Source organism: Dendrobates tinctorius, unplaced genomic scaffold (assembly GCF_039654945.1).
Source record: "Dendrobates tinctorius isolate UK_male_01 unplaced genomic scaffold, ASM3965494v1 ptg000342l, whole genome shotgun sequence".
Classification (NCBI taxonomy): domain Eukaryota; kingdom Metazoa; phylum Chordata; class Amphibia; order Anura; family Dendrobatidae; genus Dendrobates; species Dendrobates tinctorius.
This window is the reverse complement of record NW_027362008.1, coordinates 3,904,174-3,923,894: the sequence shown is the minus strand read 5'-3', so window position 1 is coordinate 3,923,894 and position 19,721 is coordinate 3,904,174. Positions and strand designations below refer to the sequence as shown.

Below are 19,721 nucleotides of genomic sequence, written 5' to 3'. Positions count from 1 at the left end.
CTATACTATATGGTAAATTAAGTAAGTAATCTGCTCCCTACTTTTTGGTATTGAATAGTCCGTTCCCTATCAGGCTTCTCAGCCATAGTCGATTTGCTTCTGGGTGGAGCTCAGGACTTCGGAGCATTAACGTTGTTGGAAATACCATGGAGCCATTTTTAAAGCTGTAGGGTGGAGAACCGGACCTATTTTGGCAATATGCCGTTATTATAATCACTCTGGCATTTTGTTCCAAATCTTTTTTTTAGCCTCTGTGAAATTAGCGTAGGAGGAGAACAGGCATAGAGGGGCTTGTCTCCTCACGGAAAGTGGAGATGGAGGAGAGGGAGAATGAGGAACGAGAGAAGAAAAGAGAGACAGAAGTGAGAGAACCACCTGAACTATCGCAGTGAGAAAGCGAGAACTTATAAACTTCTGCCTGTTGGGAAGTAAATTCAGCTCCGCCTAACCCTCTACAACAGGGGACCCCGACCTGCAGCTCGGGAGCCACATGTGGCTCGCGGTCCCATGAATCGTTGTTCGCGGCTGTCTGCCAGCTTGGTGCATTAGACCAAGGTCTAACAAACAAGTATGAAGAGCACATCTCAAAATGGTGAATTTTGTGAGTATCTCTGCACAGAAGAGCAGATCTGGACGTACGTGTTCTGGTGTTAGGGGTTCAGAGATAATTTAGGTCTGGTACGCTGGAGGCAGGATGATATACCTGTCGGAGGAGGTGTTTGAGGCTGGATGTGACAGAGTGGTGTGGTGGGAGTTTGTAATTGGTGAATACTGAATCGGGGTGTTGTGGGAACCCCTGGATCTCAGTGTACTGCTTCGGGGTGATTTCTGTGGAAAAGCTTTGGTTACCATTATACCTGTAATGGGGGCTGTGGTTGCCACTACTGTGAGGGGGGCAGGAGCTGGATGTGGCTCTCAATCCCCGCTCAGAGCTGAATGTGGCTCTCAAGGTCACAAAGGTTGGGGATCACTGCTGTACAACATGTTATGTATATAGGCATCCCATATCAGGTGTGAGAACATGGAGCAGGCTCAGGAGTTGAGCCTGCTCTACACGTGTAAGATTTCCAGCTACTTTATACAGCTGGCACCTACCTGAAACAGAGGTGGTCAAGGCTAGCTGTGATTGCTGTTATTTACAGTGGCACTTTAAGGGTTAAATCTCTAACAGTGGCATTTATATGGATGTAGCCGGTGTCCATTTAGGATAAATTGCTAGGTTCCATAAAGGCATCATGGCAGGCTGAACCTCAAGGTGATATTTACTATAGATTAGAAAAAGTATGAATATTGTGAATAATAATTACGTTTATTTTTATTGCTGAGTTTTTGAATTGGGAAAAAGATGATATTTCAAGCTTATTATTTAGTATTTTTAAAAACGTTTATTTTCAGCCTCCCCAGCATGTTTCACCAGACTATCTGGTGTCCTCAGGGGATTGAGGCTATAAGCATGATTGGGAGGCTGAGGATTACCCTTTAATAGTGTTAGTCAGATATGTGAATGCTTTATACAATAGGATCGTGCAAAACTACAAAAAGGGAATGGTTCCAGGGACCCGTAACAGAGTGCTGACTGTAGTGAATGGTTACTGCACCTTCTGTCCCAGAGCTCATACTGACTCTTGAACATTATACATCTATATTCCTTTTATTAGTATATATTTATATATAGTTATATTTTTAAGTCTTTCGGGATTTTTTTGCCTTAGGCAACTTGATAATTGTATTGACCCTTCGCTGAGTTTTGTGAGCAGCATTACTTGTGTATCTATAGAGCACAGCTCCAGAATCGGTTTCCTCCACCCGCAGCCGACATGTGGTGCACGGGTATGTCCTATGTCGGAAAGTGGTTAATGGTGTTTTTATTGAGCAAAAGTTAAGTCCCCATCACACACAGCGATATCCCCAGCCAGATCGCTGATTTTGTGATGCCACAGCGATCTCGCCAGTGACATCGCTGTGTGTGACGGGGATCAGTGACCGCCCCCCCCCCACGCCGGGTATCGCTGATCGCGCTCCATCTTCCTGGGCCATTTTTTGATTGTTGGCCTCCCGCTGGCCAGCGCGCATCGCTGCGTGTGGCAGCGAGAGACCAGCGATCAGCGACGCTGGACACTGGTTTCCAAGGTAAACAGCGGGTATCTAAGAGCCGCGCGGCTCTTAGATACCCGCTGTTTCCGGTGGAAACCAGCATGCATGCTGGTCCTGATCACTGGAGGGGCTGTCTATGTGACCGCTCACCAGCCTAACGATGTCCCAGCGATCCCATCCATGTCAGATCGTTGGTGGGATCGCTGGGACATGTTTAGGTGTAACGGGGCCTTTAGTATTACTGTAATGACACTGAGCTGCAGAATAAAGGTTACTTCACTTCATGGTGAACTCCATTCACAATCCCCTGCCCCTCCTCCATAGAAAACAAATACACAATTGCTGTTTTTTAACCTCCTTAGGCTATTTGCACACTAACGTTTCACTGACCTGCGTCAGTTTGTGCATGGCCGCCGCTAAGCTCCGCCCCCAGCCGGGCCTCCTCCCGGCCGCTCCACCTATGGGCGCATGACGCTGCATTCGACCTGCGTACCCTATCTTTAGCATTGGGCACACAGGCCGTGCGCAGGTATACGTTTGCCGGTGCATGAGTCCTTTTGACGGTGTGCTGAGCACACCAAAATGCAACACCGTGCGTTTGGCACACCCTCAAAAAGATGCATGCGCCGGCAAATACATACCTGCGCACGGCCTGCATACCCAATGCTAAAGATAGGGTACACAGGTCGCATGCAGCGTCATACGCCCATAGGCAGAGCGGCCGGGAGGAGGCGTGGCCGGGGGAGGAGCTTAGTGGCAGTCGTGCACAGACCAACGCAGGTCAGTGAAACGCTAGTGTGAAACTAGCCTAAGGCCGGTTTCACATTCGCGCTTTTGAGCGCAGCGACGGCCTGCGCACGGCCGCCGCTAAGCCCCGCCTCCACCGGTATCTCCGCCTCTGGGCGCATGACGTTGCATGTGTCGTGCGTCCCCTATCTTCATCACAGAGGGCGCAGGCCGTGCGCAGTCTGCGCACAGTCTGCGTTTGGCGGCACATGCGTCCTTTTGATGGTGCGCCGAGCACAACCAAAATGCAACAGGTTGCGTTTGGCGCTGCTCGGCGCACCGTCAAAAGGACGCATGCGCCGCCAAACGCACACTGTGCGCAGACTGCGCACGGCCTGCGCCCTCTGTGATGAAGATAGGGGACGCATGACGCATGCAACGTCATGCGCCCGGAGGCGGAGATACTGGTGGAGGCGGGGCAGGGGGTGGGGCTTAGCGGCGGCCGTGCGCAGGCCGTCGCTGCGCTCAAAAGCGCGAATGTGAAACCGGCCTTATACGGTATGTAGAAAAAAAGGAAGGTACATCAAGCCAAGGGTCCTCAGAAAAATCCTTGTTTATTACAAATCCATAAAATCTCCAGACACAGAGCAGCCTCTTATATGCACCCATGAAATGGGGTCACTGAATAATCTTCCCACAAAGAGCAGAAAAATTAAACAATGTTGACACTAAGAAGTCAGCAAATTTGTCTTCTAAGCCCAAAAATAGTGACATAATGAAGGGGTTAACACAACGGGGCAGATCCTGAGATAAACACAAAATGTTCCACCTCATTTCTTTGGTTTCAGCTTTAATTTTTAGTGTACACAGGGGTGTGGCTGCCAATTTTGGGGCGGGGGATCTTGTCTATAGATTTCCATGGGCGGGTCCTGCTCCGCTCCCATCTAAACTGTGTTCCAAATTATTATGCAAAAAGTTTCGGAGTGATAAGGTTAGAATTTTTTTGTCTGTCATTTACACTCATTGATGGTGATGTGTGTCAGGGCTCTTTATATCACTGAAAGCAATTGCAGATTCCTGTGCACATTAGTTTGGCCGGTGTGTCCAAATAAAGGCAAGACTACTGAAGAAGGCTGTTCCACATTATTAAGCAGCCGACATTTTTTGCCAAAATGGGAAAGAAAAAGGATGTGTCGGCTGCTGAGAAGCAACAAATTGTGGAGTATTTAGGTCAAGGCATGACTACAATCAACATTGCCAAGACACTTCATCGTGATCATCGCACAATCAAGAAGTATGTGGCTGATTCCCAGCACACACGTGTGCGTGCTGATAAGGAAAAATTGAGGACTCTTTCCAACAGGCAAATGCGTCAGGTTAAAAGAGCAGCTGCAAAAATGCCTTGTCAAAGCAGCAGACAAGTTTTTGAAGCTGCTGGTGCCTCCAACGTCCCCCGAACAACAAGATGCAGGGTCCTTCAGAGGTTTGCAGCTGTGCGTAAGCCATCCTGCCGACCACCTCTATCCACTGCACACAAGCAGAAACGGCTCCAGTGGGCCAAACGAGACATGAAGACTGACTTCCAAACTGTTTTGTTCACCGATGAGTGCCATGCAACGCTCGATGGTCCAGATGGATGGAGTGGAGGATGGCTGGTTGATGGACACCCCATGAAAACACGGCTAAGGCTCCAACAAGGAGGAGGTGGAGTAATGTTTTGGGCTGGAATCATGGGGAGAGATTGTCTGCCCCTTTAGGATCCCTGAAGGGGTAAAGATGAACTCCATAATCTATATGGAGTTTCTAAAACAGCACTTCCTGCCATGGTTCAAGAGGAAGAACCGTGCTTTCCGCAGCAAGACCATTTTCATGCCTGATAATGCACCGTCTCATGCTGCAAATAACACATCTGCATCTCTGGCTGCTATGGGCAGAAAAGAGGACAAACTTATGGTGTGGCCACCATCTTCCCCTGACCTCAACCCCATTGAGAACCTCTGGAGCATCATCACAAGGAGCGTCTATGATGGCGGGAGGCAGCTCACATCTAAGCAACAGCTCTGGGAGGGGATTCTGTCCACATGCAAAACAACTGAAGCACAAACCAGCACAAACCATCCAAAAACTGACAAATTCAATGGACGAGAGAGTTCAGAAGCTTCTTTCCAACAAGGGCTCCTATGTGCAAATGTAACATCACCGAGAAGAAAGTTTGGACTTGAAAACTGTTTGATGTCATTCTGTAATAAGCTGATAATGCTTATAACTTCACAATTGACCATTTTTTTGTTCAAAATAAAAATAAAAAGGTTGAAAACTCTGCTGTGCATAATAATTTGGAACATGCATTTTGAGTGTTTATTATTTTTAAAAATATCCTGTTTTCATAGGCAGTTTGTTCAAAAACATTACAATTATACTAGAATATTAGATGATGGGAAAATAACAATGACTGCAATTCATATAGGTAATTTACAGAAAATAGGAGGAAATATTTTTTGCATAATAATTTGGAACACAGTGTATATTGGGGTCTGCTGACACAAGGTGAGGTGAACTACAAGAGAGAGGGACCGCCCTGATTGGGTACACCTTGTCGTGCTAGGATGGATTTTATGCTTTTTTTAAATCAAAATAGTGTGACCCAAGTCCCCTGTGTTATTACATGCGACATTACTATGGATTTCATGCGGGGCGCTCAGTGATCTTGCTTTTACCCTTGGTTGTGTTTGTTAATGAGAACATACACACCGCACTTATTCCCACATACGCTCCAGCTCATCGCGTTATTGTACAGGTTAATACAACGCCAACGCTTTGTTTCATTAAGAAGTCGGCCCCATCATGACGGAGTGCACACAGATCTCTCCCCTCCCACAACTGGCTCCAGGGACTGTGCAGGGAGAAACTGTGTCTCCAAAGAGATAAGTCCTCCATATTGTACCTCGAAGGTGGAACCTCGCCAAGAAACCTCTGAACTTATCTTCTAAATTCATTACTACATACCTGTGGGGACAGCTGCTAAAATGCTCTCTGCTTCTCTCTTCCATGGCTGACCGAGCCTCACCCTCTCTTCTACATCAACCACTGCTTTAACATGGGTCAGATCGTCCCCCTGATATATCGGATACAAGAATTCAGTAAGATATAGTGGACAAATCCACAAGAGAAATCACCAAATTACCATATGACTGCAAGTACAAAAAATGTCCACACTCCCCCGATACAGATCGTGGACAGTGCCAGCGCCGTCTACCTGATGATCCTCCGGGATGTTGTGATTATCCTCTGGATAGTCCTGCGGACACAGAGGACGGGGACATCTCTCTGGTGGATTTCTCCTCCTGGATCCATCTGTGGAGACACAACCACGTAGTGACTGACTACACGGCTTACCGTGTAACAGGCTATAAATTACGCTCGCCAATTCTACCTTTTTTCACCAGGGACCATAAGTATAATGTTGAGACCCGAACACTTGTTCCGAAGTCCCAGAGCCTTGTAGGCTGCCGGCCTGAAGTGGCGTTTAAAAGTGAATGGCGGTGCGAGAGCAAATAGTTCTCTGCTCCACCACAGTATTCAACTGCATTATGGAGGGGACTAATATGAACAGCTCCCACCTCCCCATCTGCACCCTGACACAGACATTGCTTTGGCACAAGGCAACATGGTGGCTCAGTGGTTAGCACTGCATGGTGATTCAGTGGTTAGAACAATTTATTTGCAGCGCTGGGGTCCTCAGCTCAAATCCTGATCAAATCAATTCCTCCGGTTTCCTCCCACACTCCAAAGACTGATAGGGAATCTAGATTGTGAGCCCCAATGGGGACTGTGATGATGTCTCTAAAGCACTGTGGAATTAATGGTGCTATATAAATGAGTAAAATAAGTAAATGACACCCCACTTTATTACAGAATGTGTGGTGACGACATTTATGAGCCAAAGCAAGTGTAGTAAAGGTCATGAACAAGTACTCTGCTGCTTCCAACCGTCAGGACAATCACACAATTGACTGATGACTGATATGAGGCCACGGCTGCTTTCGCTACTAGCCCGCTTATTGGGCATTTTCCAGTGAACAAATGTTACATACACGTCTGATTCATGATTTTAGCTTTCTATATATCTGTGAGACATGGCATATATAACGTTATCCATCTGGCGGATATGAATTCGGGCTGATCGGCAGGCCACACCACAACACAAGTTCTATGCATTACATTCATCCTTGACCCACGATGCTGAAAATATATCTCCTATAACTATAGGACCTGCACTGGTCCCAAAAATCAATATTCATGCATAGAACCCGGTGCCATCCCATCTGTCAGTCATTCTTTTGAAGACAGGAAGACGTAAACCACACACGAGGGAAATGTCTCACCTCTCAGCCCATTTACAGACTTTGTGTCTGCCCACCATCGGACAAAGATCCCCAAATCACATCAGGACCACAAGATCCCAGGGACTCTCAACTGAATCACATCTAATGGGGTGTACTTAATTATATGTACTAAATGTCCAACTGGGGGTCTATATGTGGGGGAGACCGGGCAAAAGCTTAGAACAAGGATGAATTCTCACCGCCACACAATCTACCTGTGGCCAAACATTGTTTCCCTGCACCATGGACATGAAACTACCGGTATTAAACGGTAACTTCAAATCTCAGAGAGACAGAAGAGTCTGGGAATATAAACTCATAACGACTGGTAAAACACTCAGAGCAGGAATGAATGTGTCGCCTGGATTTATGTCTTTCTATATCAACTAAGGAATGTGCTCCTCAGACCATTTGGGGCATCAGAATCATGGACCAGACCCCAATCACAAGACAATAACATTTTCACCTACGAACTGTTCCCATGTTTATGGCCACAGCTGTTTCTCTCCTTCCCACAATGATAGTTCTGCTTCACGTCACTTGTCTTACACACGTGGTCAAAATTGTGGGTACCCGACATTTAATGACAGAAAAACCCACAATGGTGACAGAAATAACTTTAATCTGAAAATAGTAATAATGAATAAAAAATCTATGAAAATGAACAAATGAAAGTCAGACATTGCTTTTCAGCCATGCTTCCACAGAACTTAAAAAAAATAAAACTCATGTAATCGCCCTGGACAGAAATAACGGTGCCCTTAACTTAATATTTTGTTGCACAACCTTTTGAGGCAATCAGACGATTCCTGTACCTGTCAATGAGTCTTCTGCACCTCTTGACAGGTATTTTGGCCCACTCCTCAAGAGCAAACTGCTCCAGTTGTCTTGTGTGTGAAGGTTGCCTTTTCCATGCTTCAGCTCTTTCCAAAGATGCTCAATAGGATTTAGGTCAGGGCTCATAGAAGGCCACTTCAGAATAGTCCAATGTTTTCCTCTTAGCCATTCTTGGGTGTTTTTAGCTGTGTGTTTTGGGTCATTATCCTGTGGCAAGACCCATGACCTGCGACTGAGATCAAGCTTTCTGAAACTGGGCAGCACATGTTTCTCTAGAATCCATTGATTGAAATCTCAAGACTTTCTACCCTGCACAGATTATAGACACTCTGTGCCAGATGGAGCAAAGCAGCCCCAGAACATAACAGAGCCTCCTCCATGTTTCACAGTAGGGACAGTGTTCTTTTCTTGATATTCTTCATTTTTCCGTCTGTGAACATAGAGCTGATGTGCTTTGCCAAAAAGTTCCACTTTTGTCTCATCTGTCTATAGGACATTCTCCCAGAAGCTTTGTGGCTTGTCAACATGTAGTTTGGCAAGTTCAAGTCTGGCTTTTTTAATGATTTTTTTTTTTCCAACAATGGTGTCCTCCTTGGTCATCTCCCATGAAGTCCACTTTGGCTCATACAACGACGGATGGTGCGATCTGACACTGATGTTCCTTGACCTTGAAGTTCACCTTTAATCAGTTTAGAAGTTTTTCTGGGCTCTTTTGTTACCATTAGTATTATCCGTCTCTTTGATTTGTCATCAGTTTTCCTCCTGCGGCCACGTCCAGGGAGATTGGCTACAGTCCCATGGAGCTTAAATTTCTGAATAATATGTGCAACTGTAGTCACAGGAACATCAAGATGGTCTTACAACTTTTACCTTTCACATTTTTTTAGGTTTGGCGGATTGCTCTTAATTAAAATAATAATAGAGTGCAATCGCAACCCGGGGTCCACCGTGCAGAGATGTATAACTGCCCCTTGTGAACAATGGCAGAGCAAACCAGGGAGCGATCACCTTAGACACACTGTGTTAAACGCCACACAGTGTGAACAGAACTCAGAGTACCCGGTTCAATTAGTTCACGAGAGGTACTGCTAAAGAAAGCTAGGTACTAAACCCGGGAAGTTAACTCGTGGGATGAACTCGCTCTGCAACTAAATGGTGCTAACCGCACACATGGATGAAGCAGATGTTGAGTCAAGAAAAGACTCGTTTGACGCTACGAACAAAACCCTGCCGCTTTCCCAGAGAAGTATGGCCTAAGGGTTGGACTTCCTCTGTAACTCAACTGTGCTAACCGCACACATGAAGGAGACAGATGCTAAGCCAAGAGAGAGTTACCCTGTGCTAACCCTGCCTACGAATATAGGCTCTGAGTATAAAGCGGCACACACACATGTGGAAACTGAATGGTAAAGTATCCACTCAAACACACCCCACATAAGTGATACTAGTGTGCCTGCGTGCGCCACTGGGAGCCTTTTATACACTCTCGCCCAGTTGGTCGAGATGTCGCTCATGGGCCAATCCGAAGCTGCCACCTCACCAGAGTAGCAAACGTCCGACCATCAATGAGCAGAAGCCACATCACGGACATGCTCCATCAGGTGATCCCTGGACTTAGATTACCAAGCTTCAGGCTGCACCTCGCTGGTTACCATAGATTTGGCTGAAGAGCCAGCAGTACCCAAACGAATATCACGAGCTTGAGCAAGACACTGGGACCGACGCCTGTGGTGAGCAGCACTCGCAGCAGCCGGGTCAGAATGGGAGACCACAGCACCAGGCAATGCTTGGGATCTATCCCGCGCCGTGGGAGAATCCCGACGCCTAACACGTTTGTCTATAATTTTCTTTCTAGTCTCCTGAGACAACTCTTACCTTCTCTCCCTCTGGTCCATGTTGAGTGTGATACACACCATGTCACCAAACAGCACAGTGAGTATCTGTAGCCTCTATACAGGCCACTCACTGACTCCAGGATTGTAGACACCTGTGATGCTAATTAGTGGACACACCGCGATTTAACATGTCCCTTCTGTCACATTATTTTCAGGGGTACCATCATTTCTGTCCAGGCCTATTTCATGAGTTTTATTTTTTTTTTTTTAAATTCTGTGGAAGCATGGTTAAAAAGCGATGTCTGACTTTCATTTGTTCATTTTCATAGATTTTTTATTTATTATTACTTTTGTCAGATTCAGGTTATTTCTGTGACCTTTGTGAGGTTTTCAGTCATTAAAAGTGGGGTACCAACAATTTTGCCCATGTGTGCATCTATTGCATTATTAGTGTGCCCTGCTGTAAATAAATATGTGACTTCAGATTTTGTGTTATTCTATACCTAATGAAGAGACCGGAGGAGTCTCGAAAACTGCAATGTGTTACCATCTTTTCAGTTAGCCATTAAAAAGTATCAAAAACTGAGCAGTCTCAAATGTTAACATTTTTCTATCTACTGTCTAACAGTACAAAGATATATATTTTCCCTATTGTAAACTTGTAATCAGTCAGTCTGTCTGCCTATTTTAAAGGGTGAAAAGTAGTCACTGTGCTGTTTGGTATCATGGTGTCCACCTCATTGAACATGGATCAAAGAAAGCTCAAGAAAGTTGTTTCAGAAGGTTAGAAAGAAAATTATAGACAAACCTAATAAAGGTAAAGGCTATAAGACATCTCCACACGGCCTGATGTTCCTGCTACTACAGCTGCAAATATTATTCAGAACTTGAATGTTTATGGGACTGTAGCCAACCTCCCTGTACGTGGCCAAAAGAAGAAAACCGATGACAAATTGAAGAGATGGATAATACGAATGAAAACCAAAATGCCCAGAACAACTTCCAAAGAGATTAGAGGTGAACTTCAAGATCAAGGTACATCAGTGACATATTGCGTGTCACTGCACCACCCATCTCTGTTTTGGCAAAAATGGACTTCATGGAAGACGAAGAGAAGGAAACCACTGTTGAAAGCAAATCATTAAAAAGCGAGACTGGAATTTGCCAAAATGCATATTGACAAACCCAAAGCTTCTAGAAGGATGTCCTTTTGGATAGATGAGCACAAGTCTCATTGAGAGATACAGAAATAATTTGTTTGCAGTGATTGCATCAAACGTTGTGCAAAAAATATTAAGTTAAGGGAGACCTGTTCCTAAAGCACCAAGCTGGTAGACAACCGTGAGCCACACATAATGGTCCTTCCAGCCACATGTGGCTCACAAGCTACTGGTCGGGGATCCCTGGGAACGAAGATTTCATCATAATCACATTTTTACTGTACATGAAAAATATAACACTACAGCTTATGGGTATGAAATTATGTGATGGGCCCTTTTCTGTTCCCTATGACTGTGCCCCGTAAACAAAGCAAAATCCATCAGAAATTCATGGTTAGGTGACCTGGTGTGGAAGAACATGACCAGCCGCACAGAACGCAGACCCTAACCACATCCAACACCTTTGGGATAAATGAGAATAGTGATTGGGAGCCCGACCTTTCCCTAACATCAGGGTCTGACCTCACAAACACTCTTTTGGATGAAGAGGCAAAAATTACCACAAACACAAACGAAAATCTTCTATAACACCTTCCCAGAAGAACGGGAGCCATTATATCTACAAAGGAGAGACTCCATATTAAAGTCTACGGATGTAGGATGGGAGGTCAGAAAAGTTCTGGGGTGGAAGGAGGCTGTCACGATAATGTAAAAATGATGTATGGTTTTCCTTAACAACACCTTCTAGAATCTTCCATTCACTACACTTTTCTAGAACGATCCATGGCTCACACACACACACACACACACACACACATGCTGCAGCTGTGACCCCCCCCCCCGCTCCAGGGGGGATTTATTCACTAGCAGCCTGTAACACTATACTCCTTCCTCCCTCAGGAATGTTAATTAGTCAAGAGAAGTCCTTTATGTAAAAACCATGTACTTGGTGGCTAAAATGGATGGGATGTAGAATCTAACCCTTCGGCATAACTCGGGCCCAATCAGTGACAGGAATCTGGCTACGGAGTCTGGGACGGATCCTAGATGCGGAGGTCATGAACCATTTAATCCATCGATGGCTCGCCAAGTCCTGATCGTAGAATGAGCTAAGGGCTGACACTTGTACCTTTAAGGTACTGGGTGTGAGGCCCAGATCTAGGCCATCCTGGAGGAACTCTAAGATCTGTGCAATCTTGGGACGGAAGGGATCTGGAAGATTTGGGGAGCACCAGGACGAGAACTTCTTCCAAATTTTCCCGTAAATGGCGTTAGTCACTGGTTTCCTACATTTTTGTAGGGTTTGGATTACCTTGTCGGATAAGCCCTTAGCTTTTAGAATTCTGGCTTCAGTAGCCAGGCCGCCAGGTTCAGCTTGCGCGGATCTGGGTACAGTAGAGGGCCCTGGCGAAGGAGATTGTCCCTCTGGGGCAGAAGTATTGGACCATCCTGAGCCATGTTTTGTAGGGCTCCGTACCAGCTCCTTCCCGCCCACAAGGGAACGATCAAGATTGTAGTGACTCGTTCTTCCCGTACCTTCTGTAGTGTTCTTGCTATCATGGGGATTGGAGGGAAGGCGTAGGCTAGGTTGAAGTGCCACGGGTGGGAGAAGGCGTCTACTTTCCATGCTCCATCCGTGGGGCTGAGGGAGAAATTGGTTTCCACTTTCGCATTCTGACCACTGGTGAACAGGTTCACCTCGGGATATCCCCATCTTGAGACCAGTGATGAAAATACTGACTGGTCCAGACTCCATTCCCCGGGATGAACATCCTTCCTGCTGAGGAAGTCCGCTTCCACATTGTCCACTGCCCTTAGATGCACTGCTGATATGGACAGATGTTTCTCTGCCCAGGAGAAGATCCTTGTAGCCACCCGCTTTAGGGTGAAAAATTTTGTGCCTCCCTGGTGGCGGATGTAGGACAACGTAGTCATATTGTCTGAGTAGACGTGTACATGATGGTTTTGGAAGAGGGTCGCTGCTGCCTTTAGTGCCTCCTCTACCGTTATTAGTTCTCTTGTATTTGAGGAGCTGGAACTGACGTCTGGGCCCCATAACCCCTGGAAGTGTGACTTTTCCACTGTCGCATCCCAGCCTCTCTGACTGGAATCTGTGGTGATGATCTTTAGGGGCAGCTGATCCCAGCTGACCCACCGCTGAAGGTTCTGGTGGTTCAGCCACCATAGAAGAGAGGCTTTAACATGACCAGGGAGAGGAGTTCTCCTGGTCAATATATTCTGGTGTTTTCTTGAACACGAAGAACGTAGGACTGCAGGATACGAGTATGGGCTTGGGCCCAGGAGACGGCTTGGATATATGCCGTCAGTGATCCCAGTATGGACATTGAGTCTCTCAGGGTCGGTGCTCTTTGGTCCCTGAACCTGGAGATCCTCTGAGCCAGGTCGAGTTGCCGTTCCCTGGGTAGAAAGGATGTTCGCTCTCCTGAGTCCAAGAGAATCCCTAGGAATTTTTTCCTTGTTGAGGGACGAAGGTTTGACTTCTCTAGGTTGGGGATCCAACCCAAGGATTTCAGAATCTCTAGAGATTTGTCTACATCCTGGTTCAGGCGAGGCCTGGACGGAGCTACTATTAGAAGGTCGTCCAGATATGGAACGATGCAGATCCCCTGTTGGCGAATGAAGATTATTGCCTCCACCATCACCTTGGTAAATACCCGAGGTGCTGACGATACCCCAAACGGCAGGACGTTGAATTGTTAGTGTCTGACCTGGGACCCCTGAGATATGCATGACCCGTGACTGCGGGCTGGTCTCCCATTCGTGTCCGGCCAAGGTTCAAGCTGCTTAGCGGTGGCCACCTGAGGAATGCGCTCACGATCAGCCTAGAAGGGCCGCCGCAAACCTGAGGAATCTTCTGTGGTCTGGATGGATTGGGACGTGATAATAGGCGTCCCTTAGGTCTATTGTAGCCATCACCCAATTCTGTCCTATAAGGGGGATAGCAGTCTTGACCGACTCCGTCTTGAACCGCCTGTATTTTACCAATTGGTTTAACGGTTTCAAGTTTATAATAACCCTGTGTTTCCCTGAGGGTTTTACCACTACGAATAGGTGAGAGTAGAGGCCTTTGCCTATTTCTCGTTGTGGAACCAGGGAGATTGCTCTTGCTCACAGGAGTGTTTTTATATCTGACTGCAAGGATCTTTGGAGGTGCGCTTGCAGGGAGGTTATTGTCAGGCATTGAGGGGGAGGACTCTCGAATTCCAATCTCAGTCCGTCGCGAATGGTGCGAAGAACCCACTGGTTTGAGGTTATGGACTGCCATTGCTCTATTGCTCTATGAAATTCGAGAGTCGACCCCCGACCGGAATACCGTCATTGCTTATCTGTGGGATTTTGTTGTTGCTGGGAGGCCAGAATATTTCTGCCTCTAACTCCCTTCGGATAGCTCCACCTGCCCGTTTTACCCTTCCCTTTGAACTCTCTATGGGAGGGTTGGTCACAGGGGGAACGAAAAAAAACGTCTTCTAGGTTTCCGCTGTTGCGGTAGCGACTTCTTTTTATCCGTGGCCTTCTCCAGGATATCATCCAGGGCTGGGCCAAATACATACTTCCCCTGGAAGGGAATCGCACAGAGTTTTGACTCTGACGTGATGTCTCCCCCCACGATTTCAGCCACAGCGTCATTCAGGCTGAGTTGGAGAGGACTGCCGATTTCGCTGCTACCCGAATGGACTCCGCAGAGGCATCGGCTAGGAACCCTGTTGCTTTTTGCAACAGAGGCAGAGAATCGAGGATCTCTTCTCTGGAGGTTTCTTGAGAGAGGTGGTCCTCCAGTGTATGCAGCCAGTGAAATAAGGACCTCGCCACAAACGTAGAGGCTATATTAGCCTTGAGCAGGATTGTGGAGGCATCCCAGGATTTCCTAAGTAGGCTCTCTATTTTACGGTCCATGGGATCCTTGAGTTGTGACGAATCTTCGAAGGGAAGAGCAGTCCTTTTCGTCACTCTGGATACCTGCACGTCTACTTTGGGGATCACCCATAGGGAGCAATCCCACTCCAAAGGAAATCTGTTTCTCAGGTCTGATGGGGTAGTGAGCCTTTTTTCAGGAAAGGCCCATTCCTGCAAAACTAAATTTCGAATGTTCTCGTGGATGGGGAACCCCTTTTGGTCTTTGGGTCTCAACCCTCCGAACATTTCATCCTGAACTGAGTATTCCACTTCCATCTCCTTTAATCCCATGGTGCCCCTTACCTTGCTAACTAAGTCCCCCATGTCTTCCGATGAAAAGTAATATTTTTTGTTATCGGGCCTGGGCGCAGAAGTGGAACTCTCGTTTTCCCATGCCTCCTCTGAGTCAGAGGCATCAATTTCGCCCGAGTCGGAGTCCGACTCCGCGGGGGGCGCTTTCCTCTTCCTAGTCGGAGGGGGTTGTGGTGTCGGGGTTTGGGCACTCGTCATCATAGAAGATTGCATTTCTTGCTTGATGAGGGTTTTTATACTGTCCAGAAGGGAGGGTTGTTCTGCACGGATTACATCATCCGTGCAGGGCTGACATAGATTTTTCTTGTATGTCGAGGAGAGTTTGGTACCGCACACGCACTTGCGGCTTGCTTTCTTTATGGGGTCAGGGGCCTTGTCTCCCTAGAACAGAGAGAGAAGGCATACTAAGTCACCTCGCCATTTGGACAGAATAAAGGGGGACCGGTCCTGCTACTTACAGTAGGAGGGTGCACGCTGGGCTCCACAGAAGCAGAACGAGAGGGTTTCTCACCGTCCATGGTCAGTCTGTCACAGTCACCAGTGCAGAAATGGCCTTACCTGGACGCGCTCTGTCAGGGTCTAAATAGCCGAGGCTCCACAGCGTCTTCCGTGCTCCTCCTCCCCTGGTCCACAAGTGGGGGTAATCCTGATCACCCCTCCTCATGGCTACTTCCCCGCTGTCCGTGGTCATCCTGGGGACGCCGCTCCGCCCCCTCCAGCCACCGACTCCCGATGTCGCCCCCTGTATCTGCCTTAGCCCACAATCAGTGCCCCTCACACAGGCGAGTAGACGGGTGGGCGGGTGAACAGGCGGTGCGGGTGAATAGCGAGGGTGAACCGGCGGCGAGTAGGTGGGTGGACAGGCGTTGGGCGGGCGTATGACGATTCTCACGCCCTGAGACGCCTCCCCCCCTCCACTGGCCGCCCGCCGAAACCGGAAGTTCGGCGCCGCGTCACTTCCGGTGCGCCGTCTCCTGGGGAAGAGGACGCCGGGGAGATCCATGAGGACCCCGGCTGCACGTCGCCGCCTTGCTTTACCCTGCAGAGGGGGCGCAGGAAAGGTGGGTACGGGGTACCGAGTCGCGCCCGCGGCGGAGACAGGAGCGGCCAGTCCATGGAAGAGGGAACGGAGTCCCTGACCGTCGGCCTCCCAGCTTTAAGGTAAGAAATATAGCACTCCGGTCGTCGACCACGGCAGCACTATCAGACCTCTCATGCCCCCATAGGGGACAGGAAAAACACTGGAGGTAATAGGAAGGGGAGGGTTATTTAACCTCTTGTGCATTTCCTGTCCCCTATTAGGGCGGGGAGACATCCTCCGATACTGCTGTTGTGGAACGTGACTAGAGAAATAACATATCTGGGACGTGCTTCAACAGAGCCTCTTAGCCTGTGTTCAGCGCTAGCAGAATCCGAGAAATGGATTTCTCCTGAACCAAGTTGAATAGAGTCCGTGTTTAGAGTTGATAGGAAGCTAACTCCAAGACAAGATGAGTGATGGTTCTGGCGTTATTCTGCTAGGTTCTCCAGCCCAGTTACGTAGCCAAGAAGTTTTTTTTTAACCAAAGTTGCAACTCGGAGAAAAGGGGAGGACACCGGTAACTCAGCCCCTTTAGTGATGTCATGACCCAGAAGTATAAGTTACTGTCATTCAGTCTGCAGTGAGAGTCTTGCCTGGAACTGAGATACAGGACGAATCTCTGATGCATTATGATGTATCGCCCCTCCCCAGCACAGCATCGTCAGCCTGAAATGATCTAAGCAACATGTAAGTGTTTTTTTCTTTTAATCCCTTTTTTTGTAATTGCCTTGTACATACTTTAATTGTCTCATATTGTAAAATCTTTTTATACCTTCTGTAAACACTGCCTACCTTTTTGGAGTAAAATATAAAATTATTACTTTTGTTTCTCGTTGCTCTATAACGAATTTTGCATGTGCCTGAAGTCAATTACGCTACTAATTTGGGTTGGCTTCGGACCCCCTTTATAAATTTAGAAATATTAATAGAGAAATTGAAGCTGGTGGCAGCGAAATGTATTCTGGGCTAGTTGGGAAACGCTGGCAGCGACGGAACTGGTTTTATAAGCTACTGTCTGGGTGCGGCCAGAGCATTCATAATTCCCTCGCTGCAGCGTGCCTGATAGCCAGTCCACAGTGAAGGGGCCCATCCGGTGACCAATTATCCTAGGTGCAGTTCCCTGACTGACCTGATAAGGGGGGCGCTGGAGAGCTGCAAGTTCCAAAGCGGAACTCAGAAAGTGGGATATACATAAATCCCTGCAGTTCGTGACATATTGCTGGCAGCAGTGGGATAACTAAAATAAGCCCCTGCGGTAAATTGACAGGTCAATAGCCTTGTTGGCTGTTTTTCATCACATTGTTGGCAGCGGTGGGATAACTAAGATAAGCCCCACTGCACATGTGATAGCTATGTGCCGGCCAAAGGTCTCCTCTCCCCTTTACATGACAGAGGCGCATACTGATCAATATATTCAAGCTGCCAATACATCTGGTGTCGAATGAACAGAGTCATTGAAGGCAGCCAGTGCCCACCGCAATACACACTAATTACCTCGTGATGCAAGAGGCTGGTGCTCCTCCATCAAAACGTTCAGATACTGATCTTGGTGTCCTTCTAGATACTCCCACTCCTCCATGGAGAGATAGACAGCAACGTCCTGACACCTTATAGGAACCTGACAACAACGACACCGTCACCACCCAGAATCCTCCAGTGCTGTATAATGTCCCAGCAGTCACCTCTCCGCTCATCACCCAGAATCCTCCAGTGCAGTATAATGTCCCAGCAGTCACCTCTCCGCTCATCACCCAGAATCCTTCAGAGCTGTCCTGTATAATGTCCCAGCAGTCACCTCTCCGCTCATCACCCAGAATCCTCCAGTGCCGTCCTGTATAATGTCCCAGCAGTCACCTCTCCGCTCATCACCCAGAATCCCCCAGTGCCATCCTGTATAATGTCCCAGCAGTCACCTCTCTGCTCATCACCCAGAATCCTCCAGTGCCTTCCTGTATAATGTCCCAGCAGTCACCTCTCCGCTCATCACCCAGAATCCTCCAGAGCTGTCCTGTATAATGTCCCAGCTGTCACCTCTCCGCTCATCACCCAGAATCCTCCAGTGCCGTCCTGTATAATGTCCCAGCAGTCTCCTCTCCGCTCATCACCCAGAATCCTCCTCCAGTGCCGTCCTGTATAATGTCCCAGCAGTCACCTCTCCGCTCATCACCCAGAATCCTCCAGTGCCGTCCTGTATAATGTCCCAGCAGTCACCTCTCCGCTCATCACCCAGAATCCTCCAGTGCCGTGCTGTATAATGTCCCAGCAGTCACCTCTCCGCTCATCACCCAGAATCCTCCAGTGCTGTCATGTATAATGTTCCAGCAGTCACCTCTCCGCTCACCACCCAGAATCCTCCAGTCCTGTATAATGTCCCAGCAGTCACCTCTCCGCTCATCACCCAGAATCCTCCAGTCCTGTATAATGTCCCAGCAGTCACCTCTCCGCTCATCACCCAGAATCCTTCAGTGCCGTCCTGTATAATGTCCCAGCAGTCTCCTCTCCGCTCATCACCCAGAATCCTCCAGTGCCGTCCTGTATAATGTCCCAGCAGTCACCTCTCCGCTCATCACCCAGAATCCTTCAGAGCTGTCCTGTATAATGTCCCAGCAGTCACCTCTCCGCTCATCACCCAGAATCCTCCAGTGCCGTCCTGTATAATGTCCCAGCAGTCACCTCTCCGCTCATCACCCAGAATCCCCCAGTGCCGTCCTGTATAATGTCCCAGCAGTCACCTCTCTGCTCATCACCCAGAATCCTCCAGTGCCTTCCTGTATAATGTCCCAGCAGTCACCTCTCCGCTCATCACCCAGAATCCTCCAGAGCTGTCCTGTATAATGTCCCAGCAGTCACCTCTCCGCTCATCACCCAGAATCCTCCAGTGCCGTCCTGTATAATGTCCCAGCAGTCTCCTCTCCGCTCATCACCCAGAATCCTCCTCCAGTGCCGTCCTGTATAATGTCCCAGCAGTCACCTCTCCGCTCATCACCCAGAATCCTCCAGTGCCGTCCTGTATAATGTCCCAGCAGTCACCTCTCCGCTCATCACCCAGAATCCTCCAGTGCCGTGCTGTATAATGTCCCAGCAGTCACCTCTCCGCTCATCACCCAGAATCCTCCAGTGCTGTCATGTATAATGTTCCAGCAGTCACCTCTCCGCTCACCACCTAGAATCCTCCAGTCCTGTATAATGTCCCAGCAGTCACCTCTCCGCTCATCACCCAGAATCCTCCAGTCCTGTATAATGTCCCAGCAGTCACCTCTCCGCTCATCACCCAGAATCCTTCAGTGCCGTCCTGTATAATGTCCCAGCAGTCTCCTCTCCGCTCATCACCCAGAATCCTCCAGTGCCGTCCTGTATAATGTCCCAGCAGTCACCT

At 48.0% G+C, this 19,721-nt stretch overlaps 1 protein-coding gene across 1 annotated transcript in view; it reads right to left on the bottom strand.

Annotated features, from left to right (window-relative positions):
- LOC141074940 (uncharacterized) overlaps positions 1-19,721 on the bottom strand; it is a 54,533-nt gene that overhangs the window by 6,758 nt on the left and 28,054 nt on the right. Inside the window, exons 4-6 of the mRNA XM_073562268.1 lie at positions 17,840-17,963; positions 6,077-6,174; positions 5,827-5,935 (exon numbers count right to left, since the gene is read on the bottom strand). Coding sequence (XP_073418369.1) covers positions 5,827-5,935; positions 6,077-6,174; positions 17,840-17,963 — 331 coding nt within the window. The remainder of the gene's footprint in view (positions 1-5,826; positions 5,936-6,076; positions 6,175-17,839; positions 17,964-19,721) is intronic.